The sequence below is a fragment of the Myotis lucifugus genome, unplaced genomic scaffold (assembly GCF_000147115.1).
Source record: "Myotis lucifugus unplaced genomic scaffold, Myoluc2.0 scaffold_646, whole genome shotgun sequence".
Taxonomy (NCBI): domain Eukaryota; kingdom Metazoa; phylum Chordata; class Mammalia; order Chiroptera; family Vespertilionidae; genus Myotis; species Myotis lucifugus.
The window spans coordinates 123677-135727 of NW_005871694.1; the positions used below are offsets into that span (position 1 = coordinate 123677).

Genomic DNA, 12051 nt, shown 5'->3' on the forward strand with positions numbered 1-12051 from the left:
TCTCTAAGCATTTACAAACCAAATCCGTGTGCAAGTGAAAATTGAACTCTTTTCATTCTCTGAAGTAGGAAATAAGAGCTGGGGGACAGAACCGAGGAATCTTTGAGCTGAAATGGCCTTGAAGACTAGCTCGTGCCATTATTCACAGAAGAGGACAGTGAGGGTCAGAGAGGTTCGTGAGTTTTTTGCCCACAAACATACAGTCTTTCATTAGGGGACCCTGATTCCGGGACAGTGATGGTCTAGAAGGGGAAAGCAATGCCATTTTCCTTCAGACCTTCTTTGGCCAGAGGCACCTCCTACCCTGTAGATACACTCACTGCTTGGCGCTGACAGACACACAGAAGCTCTGTTAGGAAGTCAGAGGCTGTCGCCCTGCAGATACCACTGGCCTGCCCTAGAGAGATTTACTCATGTGGTTACATCCCTGGGAAGATGTCTACACAAACCAAACACTGACAAGGCCGAGCTGCCACCAGAACCAGCTCCGGAGATGGACTCACCCCACAGCCTGTTTAAGGAGCTACGACCACCTCGGCCACACTCAGGGTCCGCGGTCCTGCAAGGGCCTTGGATTCTAATGGGGTCTCAGCAGCTTCCATATCAGGCAGTCAGCTCAGCTTTCATGGCTGCACCTGGGATCCCTCAACGCTCACACCTGGATCTCCCTCAGCCCAGCGTTCCCAGGTTCAGTGGAGGTAGTTGATGTGATATATGAGGAAAGGGAAAATGTTTGTAAAAACTCAACAGGGTGGGTCTTCTAGGATATTTTAGGCAAAATTAAGGTGCTCAGCCCCAGCTGGTTTGGCTCAGTGGATAGAGCGTTGGCCCATGGACTGAAGGGTGCTGGGTTCGATTCTGATCAAGGGCATGTACCTCAGTTGCAGGCTCAATCCCAGGCCCTGGTTGGGACATGTGTGGGAGGCCACCAACCGATGTGTCTCTCTCACATCAATGTTTTTCTCTCTCTGTCTGTCCTCCTCCCTTTCACTCTCTCTAAAAATCAGTGGAAAGATATCCTCGGGTGAGGATTAACAACTAAAAATTAAAGTGCCCAGAAAGTTAGGAAGAAAGAAACAATATATTTTGCTTAAAATAAGAAGCCTGGGGAAAATAAAAAACTTGGAAAGAGTGGGCCAACTTCGCCTTCCCACTTTTTGTGTAACTTTTTAAAATTTCCGCACGGCTTCGAGAATACAGTTCCCAAGTCTCTCAACTTGGGCCCCGCACTTGCACCTTTCACGGGTTCTGTCTATCAGCGAAGCCGGGTCACCCTGAACAACTCTCTCCCACATGGGCTGCAAAGACACAGTTTCTTCAAATGAATGACATTCACAGGCTTTGGGCTTGGAAAGTGACTTCTCATTGGAAAAAGAGACAAACTGTAGAAATATGAAAACTATGAAAAGCAAGTCATAAAACAGAACCGGTTTCCTCTCCGCCTTTCTCCCCAGGACGCCTAACGGCGCAGTGACCAGGCGAGGGGCTGCTCGCGGCCCCCGCCCGGGACCAGAGCTACCTGGTCACGAGGAAGGGTGTGACCAGGGAAGCCTCTTGTCACCAGCTCTGTGGCAGGTTTCAATGCTGCCCCAGTTGTGGGCGGTTTAAATTCTGCACGTGAAAATTACCCCTTCTACGTCTTCTTCCTAGTTAAAGCTGGGAAGGGGGATGGAGAGAAGACTCGTCCCCCCGGGGCAGAGCTGTCGAACGCTTGGCACCCACGAGCCAGACGTGGTGGCTAGGGGCTGGGTCCCAGTCGTCCCGTGTCCTCGGGCACAGGCTGGTGGCCGCGGCGCGGCCAGGTGCCCTTGGCGGCAGTGTCTAATGCTCCTGTCTGCCGGCAGTCAGGAGCTCTACCTCTCTGCCCGGATTTTGTACCTCAGGACAAAGTAGGCGATGATGCGCAGCAAGATGAAGAAAATGCCCAGGACGATGAAGTCCAGGTAGAGCTTGGCGTTCTCCACGTCCAGCTCTCTCAGGATGGCCTCCGACTTCTGGAAGTGGCAGGTCTCGTCCACGTCGCAGTGCAGGTCCTCGCGGTCCAGGCCGTAGATGGACAGCATGACCCCCTCAAACCCGTACCTGCGGAGGAAAGCGCCCGCATGAGGAGGGCTCTGCCCCGGCGGCCAGACGCCGTCCTTGCCGTCCCTGACTCTGCCTCCGCCTTCTCCGTGGTCCCAGTCGGCTCCTCTCTGCAGATCTTCCCCCCCCCCCCCGAAATACTTCCTAACCTCCCAGCATCCCTGAGATGAACGCACGGGCACCTTCACTACATTTTTCCCGTTTCATTTCCTCCAAATGGAACGAATCGTAGGGATTTATTCAGGGAAATGAACTGAAAACCACTTGGATTACTTCTGGTTGTACCTACTTTCTAAAAGTTTGATATAACGGAATGTCTGATAGCCTTCCAAGCAGCCTGCAGCACCTAACAAAACACGACTTGCCCATCCATTGTTCCCTGCCAGCCCTACATTGTCGGAACAAAAAACGCTAATTCTGGGGAGAAAGACACGGGGTTCGGGTTTCCCCCGCGTTGGCGCGCGCACAGGTTGCTGAAACTCTGGACAAGGGCTTTGTTTCCAGTTTGTTGTCCAGAACAAAACACCTGGGTCTGAACGGACATTCCAGAAAAGAAAAGCTCGTTCCGACGTGGGATCTGCGTGCCACGAAACCAAAACGCTTTGAAGACAAGCGTGGCCCCCAAGGCCTACGTGCCAGACAGCCCCTGAGTGCAGAACATGCAGTTGGACCAAGCACCCATGTGCCAGAATACTCGTGTCTAAGATGTTAGGGTCTTTTAGTCATGACTCACTTCCCACTGGATTCCTTTTTTTAAAATTTAATATATTTTTATTGATTTCACAGAAGAAGGGAGAGGGAGATAGAAACATCAATGATGAGAGAGAATCATTGATCAGCTACCTCCCCACACTGGGGATCGAGCCCGAAATCCGGGCATGTGCCCTGACTGGAAATCAAACTGTGACCTCCTGGTTCATAGGTCAATGCTCAGCCACTGAGCCACACAGGTTTTTGTTTTTTTAATATTCCACCAGATTTCTTATTAGGGTTTACAATATTCAGGAACATGTCGTAAGCATGTTTATTTCAGAGAGGAATGAAGTGCCTAACAGGTGGAAACGCCCCCCAGAGGCAGGTCTCCAAAGGACCAGACAACGGGCCCACCTGGGCTCCTTCAGGGTACGAGTGGCGGGTACTTACTTTACCCTTGTTGTGTGTGTGTTGGTGAGGGCGGGACACACAAAACTAGGACAAAAATAAAAGGCACCGATCCTCTGGGATCCTCTGTGATATAGGAACGGTGCCGGCATTTAGCTGACAGCTAAGACGTGGCTTTTGTGAGCATGTGCATGTTAACAGGAGTCCTCTTCCCTCTGTCACTGTAAAGGCCCCAAGTTACAGAGGGTCCCCCCACCACGACCACCACAAACACAAACACACACACACATGCTACCTGACGTAGGAGATGTAGGACATCCACTGCAGGTAGGTGGGGATGGTGCCAAGGCTGACGAAGAATCCTGAGAAGAGCAGGATGGGGATGGTCGTCATGGGGCCCACGAAGATTGCCACCTGGGGGGACACAGAGAGAGCTTCCAGTCCCGCCCGACTGTCTCTGCAGGTGGCCCCTGGAGGCCATATTCCTGGACAGTCCCTGGGACCACTGAGAAAGGACTGGTTTTCTGGACGGGCCATCCATGGGCCAGGTTGGCGTGGAGAAGCGTCTGGTTTGGGGAGTGAGCAGCCGCCTCTTGGGTGCACGATTTACCCGAGTTCTGGCTTAGCTGTGAAGGAAAGGCCTGGCCTGAGCTCCCTGAAGTCATGGAGGTGCAGAAACGGCAAATGCACGTGGGTTTGTGGGTGGGTGGTACCAGGAGTCTAGAAGGGGCGCGTGGAGGGACTCAGATGGGGTGGGAATGTGGGGGTGCAATGGAGGTTGGAGGGATGGGCAAGTGGATCCCCTGAGGCAACAAAACCTAGGCATCCAGAGCTTGAACTCTGAGCCAGCTGTGTGACCCCGACCAAACCGCATTGCCTCTCTGGGCCTCAGTGTTCACACCTGTAAGATGGGGCTAGCACAGCATCTAATTCAGGGGTGTGCCGGGGACTAACGGAGCTATTATGTGGACAGCACTGAGCACAGCACTGGCATACACTACGTGCCGCATCAGGGCACCTACTGCTGTCGATATGCCAGTATTGACCAGCCAGGACACTACGCGTCCTGACCCAAAGACTGACCTGGACAAGCCGATCCAGGAAGTTAGGGCAGAATTAGGAGGAGGCGGGCGGTGCTGCGCCCCCCCAGGGCAGCAGGCATTTCCTTGGCTGGTACCTGCAGGGATGTGGCGGCAGCTCCAATCAGGAGGCCCAGGGACTGCGCCACCAGCGAGGTCATGGTGCCCAGTGCAGCAAACAGGACAAACCGCACGGCGTCGGATGGCTGCGACGTCATCCAGTACACGATGCTGCAGTAGGCCACCGGGAACACGATCTGGGAACACAGGGCCCATCAGCCTCCCGTGGAAATCGCGATCTCCCACCCCGGTCTACAGGGTGTGAGGACAATGCCTGCACCTCTTTCAACATACGCCCTTCCCAGACGTACCTGGAAGGGCACATCGGCCAGGGTCTTGGCCATGTAGTAGGCCTTCAGGCTGTACCAGTAATTCAGGTGTTCCCGGAGAAACACGCCCATCTCCAGGGGAACTAGGAGGCAGGACAATGGAGAAGGCATCAAGCAGACATACCTGGCGTGCCAAATACTGGCTCAACAACCTGGCCTGTGCCAAGATGCGGGCCTTTCAACACCCCCGTGCTCAGGGTTTGGATGGAGGAGATAAGGACCGATTCACTATCTTAGGAAAACCGCCATCCATTTTTATAACCTGAGGAGTCATCAAGTGAAGGATATCCGTGCAATAATGAGTGTTATTTCAGCGATTACTATAACATTTATCACGCAACTTATTCTCATTCAATAACTGTGACAATGTGATTCCTTCCTGCGGACAAGATCTCTTGTGAGGTCTTGGAAATTCCAGGCAATTTAGGGAGGAGCTTTCTGCAGAAGCAAGGCTGTCTGCACTGTCAGCCCCACATGACTCTGCGAACAACCTAGACTTGCATGGAAATCCACCCAGAATAGCTTCATCCCCTCCCAAACTTGGCCGGACTGGGGCTGTCTTAATAACCAATGGGGTAAGCCATGCCTCTGAGGGGCTCCTGACTAGAAAACCTTTTAGAAATCTCTCCCATAAGCCTTCCTCCCTGCGTGAAAGCCTTCCACCCTTTGGCTTAAACAGAAAATACAATACCTGCATCTGTCTACAAAGAATATTTTATTTTTTTAAAAAGCCAGACACTGTATGTTCAGAAAACTCCTCTCTTGGCCAAGCCATGACCTCGGTCCCCAGTTCGTGGGTTGGAATGACAGAGGAGGAAGGAGAGGAGGGTCTGTGGTCTGTGGGGCACTCACACGTGAGCACGGTGGGCATGAGGGCCGCGAACATGAGGAACAGCATGGAGAAGAAGAGGAAGCCGGAGTTACTCATGACCTTCTTGGCTTCGTTCCCGATCCCCAAGTAGAGCAGGCCGATGAGGAGGCCGATGGCAATGTGCGAGGTGGCCCGCAGGTGCATCAAGACCTGGGGGCAGACCTGGCTGTTACTCACACGCCTGGAAGTGGGGGAGTGAGGCAGTGACGGAACAACAGGTCCAAGGCCTCTGGAGACATGGTCCATGTCAGACCTCATGATTCATGCCGCCCTTTTCCTCCAGAAAAAACCAACCTCCAACCCTAAACCAACGCACACACATGCACACATGAGGCAGCATTTTACTGCTGTTAAAACAGATTTGCTCAAAACTTGCAAGCAAGGTCTGTCTGCCTTCAGAGGAGAGAACAAGTGACAGCGATGGTGGAGAAAGGGACCAAGGGTGGGTCTATCAGAGGCCACCCTTGAAGAGCTGTGGCATGAGTTGCTACAAGCCCTTCCATCTTTTAAACTAGGTTCCAGAGGCCCACTGAGCACCCAACCCATCCTGGGAAGGTTGTCCACCTTAAAGGTGGATGTTACTCTGTTCTCAACCATTCAACACCTCCTTCCCAATAAGCCCCCACACAGCCCCAGTGCCCTAGGCCTTGCTGTGCTTTCCTGAGGGGGGGGTGCACTCTCTGGTGACATGCTTGGCCATACGACTTGCTTTGGCCAGAGGAATGTGAGCACAAGTGACAAGTTGCCACCAGAAGTTTTACATTTGATTTCTCCCTTGCACTTTCCCTATGTCGCGTTCTAGAAAGGAGCTGTCCTTCCATTCTGAGTCCCAGGATGAGAAGAAACAGGGGGCAGAGTCACAATGCTCAGCCACCAACCGGTAACACAAATATTTACTGTCAGAGCCTCTGGCATACGAGGGAGTGTTTGTCACAGCAGCATCGCGGAGTGAATGCTGACTGATGCAAATGGAGGAAAAACAGTCAGGACAGATGCACCTGAAAATGCCGGCAGCTTCCTTTGCCACAAGAGGCGACTGTAGACACACTTACCGCATCCCTCACGGTACTCAATAAAGCCCTCTTGAAGAGGATGAAGAACTGGGTGAGGCAGCTGGCGGAGACGCTGTGGCAGCTTTCCGTGGAAGTGGAGTTCTGAGGACACACGGAGAAGGGAGAGAAGGTGAGACCCCCGACCCCATGACCCAGTTCCTCAAGGCTAAGAAAGAGCACCGTGCCGCAGGGGGCAAAATGCAGTGAGGGCTCCCCCAGGCCAGGGGAGGAATTACCTTTTTCCGCCCCTTCCATCCTTTGGACTGCTTTACCTCTTCCGAGGGCTGGTGCTGGAGGAAGGGGTTCACCTCGCCATCGGCCCCAGGAGGCTCTTTCCTGCAGTCAGCGTCACACAGGCCCTCACCGACGGCTCTCACCAGGCGGCCGTTCTGATCGCCGTACTCACCGGACGCCACCTCCATGACTGCATGAGACACAGGTGCATGCTGTCAGCCAAAATCCGGGATAAGAGCCTGAGACCGCCAACGTGAACTGTGGGCGTCTTTCAGTTTTGCAACTACAGAGCCATGAATCCGGCGGGAATATGTTTAACTGATTATATACAAGTGCATGATCACGATCATACGATCAAATCATTTAGCTACCAATGTTCTTTCAGCTCTAAACCCCCAGCAAGGTCATGTCTCGTGTCAGGAGCCTGGGAATGAAAATAATTAGCTCATTCTCTATTAACTTAGGCATCCATCCAGGGTTACTGACCGCCTGCTGTGGGCATCCAAGCCTCAGAGCAGAGCTGGAAGATGAGCCAGATGGAGCAGGATTTCTGTTTGGAGAGTTCGAATTTTGCACGTGGGGTTGGGCATGAGTGCTGAGAGCTGTGGCAGTTCAGGGGGATCACGGAAAAAGGGGTGACCAGGGCCTGAGGTGTGCTTGGCACCCTGGGGGCATTGAGGTCTGGGACCATCCGCCCCACCTTTCATAAACCGGACGCGGTGGCCCATTTTCATCAAGGAGGCCACACGGGCTCAGCACTGTCCCCTGTGCTGGTCACTCACACCCACCTCTCCCCAGACGCCAGTCTCTGTGCACTCCAGTCCTCTCTCCGGTGACGTGGAGGAGATAGAAGCCACACCCTAACCTTTCTAGAACGTCCCGGAGGTTGCATGGACCCTGTTTCTCTTTCTGTCCATCTTTCCTTCTAGGTTCTCACCTCTTTGCAGGCCTTGGACCTCACCACCCTCCCCCGCTCAGCACACCTGTCCCCAACCATGCTTCTCTCTTGTGACTATAAACCAGACCCGGCCCCACTGCCTGTAAACAAAGCTGTCTGTTCCCTTCACGTTCCCATTCCCACACTCTGGCTCAAGTGAGAGAAGTGTTTCCCAGGAACAGGGTCTTGTGGAACATAACTTGGGAGATGATGTTGGAAATACGAAATCCTGGGAGTGTGGCCAGATGTTTGAAGGAAAAGCAACTGAATGAGAAGTGCTGATGACCAGGAGGGTTGTAGTGGGTTGAATAGCACGTCCACCTGGAACCGCAGACTATGACATTATTTGACAAATGTGTTTTGCAGATGTAACTGGTTATGGATCTTGAGGTGAAACTATCCTGGAGTTAGGATGGGCCCTGAATCCAACAACAGAGACACACAGAGACAGAGCCATGCGAAGACAGAGATTGGAGTGATGGGGCCACAAGGTTATTTCTTGTTAGAAATAACTTCCTTTAACCTGGGACTAACACCAGAGGTGTTAGAAAATATTGCTCCTAACAACAGCTCCCTTGTTATTTTATCTGGAGGGGAAAACAACCTCTTTTTCTGTCCTTAAAAGTTCCACCATAGGATGGCACTTGAGCCACCTGTGGACTATTCATGTACGCCCTGGCCAAGGGCCTCTGGTAAAAGTGAAAATCCACCAAGAGTGGCAAACAAACAAACAAACAAACACTTCCTTTTCCTTCCTGGTCAAGGTTATACTTACCAAAATCAGCGGGGTTGTGGTAGGTTGGACAGTTCAGACCTAAATCCCTCAAATATGGTACAAGATTGGAGACTTTCCCCCGGTACACACACTGTCCTTGACTAAGAACATAAAGCTAGAAAAAAGCAAGGAGAGGTAAACATCAACTCTACCTGCCTCCATGCTCTCAACATCCATCCACCCACCCACCCACCACCTACTCAACCACACCCCCACTCCCCCATCCATCCACCACTCAACCACCCACCCACCAATCCATCCATCCACCCACTACCCACCCATCCATCCATCCATCCACCATCCACCACCCACCACCTCCTCACCTCCACTCCTACATCCACCTACCACCCATCCATCCATACATCCAATCACCCACCCATCCATCCATCTACCCATCCACCCTCCATCCATTCATTCAACCAAATCTATCTATCTATCTATCTATCTATCTATCTATCCATCTATCATATCTATATTCTCTCTCTCTCTCTCTCTCTCTCTCTCTCTCTCTCTCTCTCTCTCTCCATTTAAGACTCTGTTAAAGTTCACAGGGAAATCCATGGTGAGTCAGGGAAAACTGAGGATATCATGAGGCCCTGAATTATTTTCTTATATTGTTTTTGCACACTAACTAACCACCTGCCTGGGAAAGATTCGTGAGCCTACACATTTCAACCCTTGGGATTTTTTTTCTCTCATAATATCAAAACCTAAGGTTTACAAAACATGATATTATACAGTAGGTCTTCAGGTTACGTCGGAGATCCATTCCTATGGCACGACATAACTCGATTTTCACCGTAAGTCAGAACCCACCTACATAAGCACCTACGTCACTCACATGGAGCACATCCACAGCAGTAATGAAGTGAAACAGTAAAAAAATTTAACAGAAAGATAACAATCCCTGACCTTTACTTGTGGTAAATAAATAATAAAAAACATAAAGCACATATGTACATACGTTGAAATGACAGAACTTTTTTTTTATAAATAAATGGGAGATGGCGACGTAACCACGAAACGACATACGTCGAGTCGAGTCTGACATAACCCAAGGATTGTCTGTACAAATAATCTGTCATTTAATTCAGTAAAACGGGTATTTCCCCATTGCAACATGAAGCCTCAGCAGTGTCTACAGTGACTCACCCAAGTCCCCATGGCCACACAACAGCTCCTGAGAAGACACTGGCCAGTTCTCCTGACCCCCTTCCTTAGTTGCTTACGGCTCCAACATCTTATGAAACATAACACTAAGGCCACGCAACAATGAAGACAACCCATGGACTAAGGGGAAGCTGAGAACCAGAACTCAGGTTCCCACGGGCTGACCACAGCAGGGATGTACCTGGTCGAACATCTCGAAGAGCTTGGCGCTGGGCTGGTGGATGGTGCAGATGATGGACCTCCCTCCCTGAGCCAGGCCTTTCATCAGGGAGACCACCTGGAAGCAGGAGGAGCTGTCCAGGCCGCTGCAAGTCAAGGGGCACCATGAGACGTTTGCGGGGACCACCCCCCCCCAAACCATGCCCACATTCAAAGCGCACTGGGTAGGTCCGTGTGCAAGCCTGAGCCCACGGGTGTCTCCTAGTCTCAGACAGGGAGAATGGGGCAAGTAAGGCCTCTGCCCTGTGACCCCAAAATAGGAGGAGAACAAGATGGGGCAGGCAGGGCTCACACCTCCCCCTTCTGAGACTACAGTAGGGGCCCCCGTAAAATCTGCTGGCGCAGAGGTCAGGGGCTCTTCCCCCTGCTGCTCCTGAGTACCTGGTTGGCTCATCGAAGAACATGACAGGAGGGTTGTTCACCAGCTCCAGCCCGATGGCCAGGCGCTTCCGCTGCCCGCCTGAGAGACTTCCGGTCCGAGTGGTGGCACAAGACAGCAAGCCCAGGGCCGTCAGGATCTCCTTGACCTGGAGGGAGGAGCAGAGCCAGAGCAGCCGTCAGGGACCTTCCACCACCTGTCACCACCTCCAGCACCACGTGGAAACCTGCTGCCTCCCCCACCCACTCCCAGCACACACAGACCCACGCAACACCCATCCCAGGCTGTCCTTTTCCAAGTCCAAGGTCCTGATTTTGGCCTGGGAGGCTGAAGCAGTGGTGAAGCAGGGTCCCTATCCTGCCCCCTGTCCTGGCCTACACTTTTAAGCCTGGCTCAGGGCAAGGTCAGGGAAGGAGTTCAGTGAGCATCTGTAGAAGGGTGGATTGGCAGACACATGGATGGAGAGATGACCAGGTGGCACAAAGGGCAGGCCACCAAGGCGGTGAAACGAGATAATGAATGAAAGTGGTTGGCAGGCATGAACATTTAGTTGACGGCAGCTCCTATAGACACACAACTATCCAGGCCAGGCCTTTCAGAAAGAAGTGAGAGAGCCCCCTTTGCCCTTGTCAATAGGAAAACAAGATCTCTGAAGGGGTAGCAAGACGATAAAACTGCTTGAAGCAGCCAGTCCCTCCACAGTGGTCCCGATGTCCCCCCGAGACGCAGGCCCACTGAGACACAAACAGTGCACTGTGGGCTGAGCCCTCCTGTCTGATGGGATTATCGATTAACTATTGGCTCAGAACAGAAGGGTCAGCAGACTTCAGGGCAGACAGCAGTGCCAGGTTCAGCCCAGCATCTTCTCAGAGGTCAGCTGTCGGCCTCCCGGCCTCCACAACAGGCTCACCTCCCAGGGGTCCCACCTGAATTTGCCCAGCCGTCGTCCCAGCCCTGGGTGGCTCCTGGGGCCATCTGGGTGGACCCAGTCTAGCAGCTTCTCTGGGAGATGAGGTCATGCAAAGGAGAAAGAACTCACAGGGAGGACAATTTCCATTCAGGCTCTTGGATGACTTAAGCACAGTCACTACAAAATTAGGCTTAGGTGACAGAAAGAGACAGGACACCACAGCTCCACGGGCTGGGAGGCAGTTGGTCAGACAGGCCTGGGTTCGAATCCTGCTCATCCTCTCTCTGGTGACCCCTAAACCCCACTCCACTTCCTCCTCTAGAATGTTGTGCCTTTGAGGGACACCAACCCAGAAATAAGGTCAGCGAGGCCACCCTCTAGAAAAGGCTATCGACGTGGGGCAGGTGGGGCGGCTCTTCCGGGTACACTTCCACCCTGGGCAGACAGAGCCACAGGCCAAAGTCACAGCACGAGGAGTCACACTGGTCATTCCAGGCTCATTTTGGGGCATCACAGACATGGCACAAGCCCTTTGCCCGTCCATCTGTTTCCTTGTGGGCTCACTACTGTGGCCGAGCGTCCCTCAGCCCCTGTGGAGTGAAGACTAGAAGTGGAGGGGACACTGGAGGTGGAGGGGACGCTGGAGGTGGAGCGGATGCTGGAAGTGGAGGGGACGCTGGAAGTGGAGGGGATGCTGGAGGTGGAGCGGATGCTGGAAGTGGAGGGGATGCTGGAGGTGGAGGGGATGCTGGAAGTGGGGGGGACGCTGGAGGCGGAGGGGACGCTGGAGGCGGAGGGGACGCTGGAGGTCGCGGGGGTGCAGGAAATGGAGGGGATGCTGGAGGCGGGGGGA

General features: G+C 52.9%; 1 protein-coding gene across 4 annotated transcripts in view; it reads right to left on the reverse strand.

Moving 5' to 3' along the window:
* Positions 1-1062: 1062 nt before the first annotated feature.
* ABCG1 (ATP binding cassette subfamily G member 1) overlaps positions 1063-12051 on the reverse strand; it is a 36574-nt gene continuing 25585 nt past the window's right edge. For 2 of the 4 annotated variants that reach the window (XM_006105169.2, XM_014447358.1), the window contains 10 exons: positions 10291-10436; positions 9872-9995; positions 8521-8635; positions 6847-6998; positions 6575-6676; positions 5504-5672; positions 4634-4734; positions 4361-4519; positions 3479-3597; positions 1063-2082 (listed from right to left, as the gene is read on the reverse strand). In XM_006105169.2, the coding sequence (XP_006105231.1) occupies positions 1854-2082; positions 3479-3597; positions 4361-4519; positions 4634-4734; positions 5504-5672; positions 6575-6676; positions 6847-6998; positions 8521-8635; positions 9872-9995; positions 10291-10436 (1416 nt within the window). In that variant the 3' untranslated portion in view covers positions 1063-1853. Of the gene's footprint in view, positions 2083-3478; positions 3598-4360; positions 4520-4633; positions 4735-5503; positions 5673-6574; positions 6677-6810; positions 6999-8520; positions 8636-9871; positions 9996-10290; positions 10437-12051 lie in introns of all 4 variants that reach the window. The other 2 variants (XM_006105168.2, XM_014447357.1) reach the window with 1 other exon arrangement.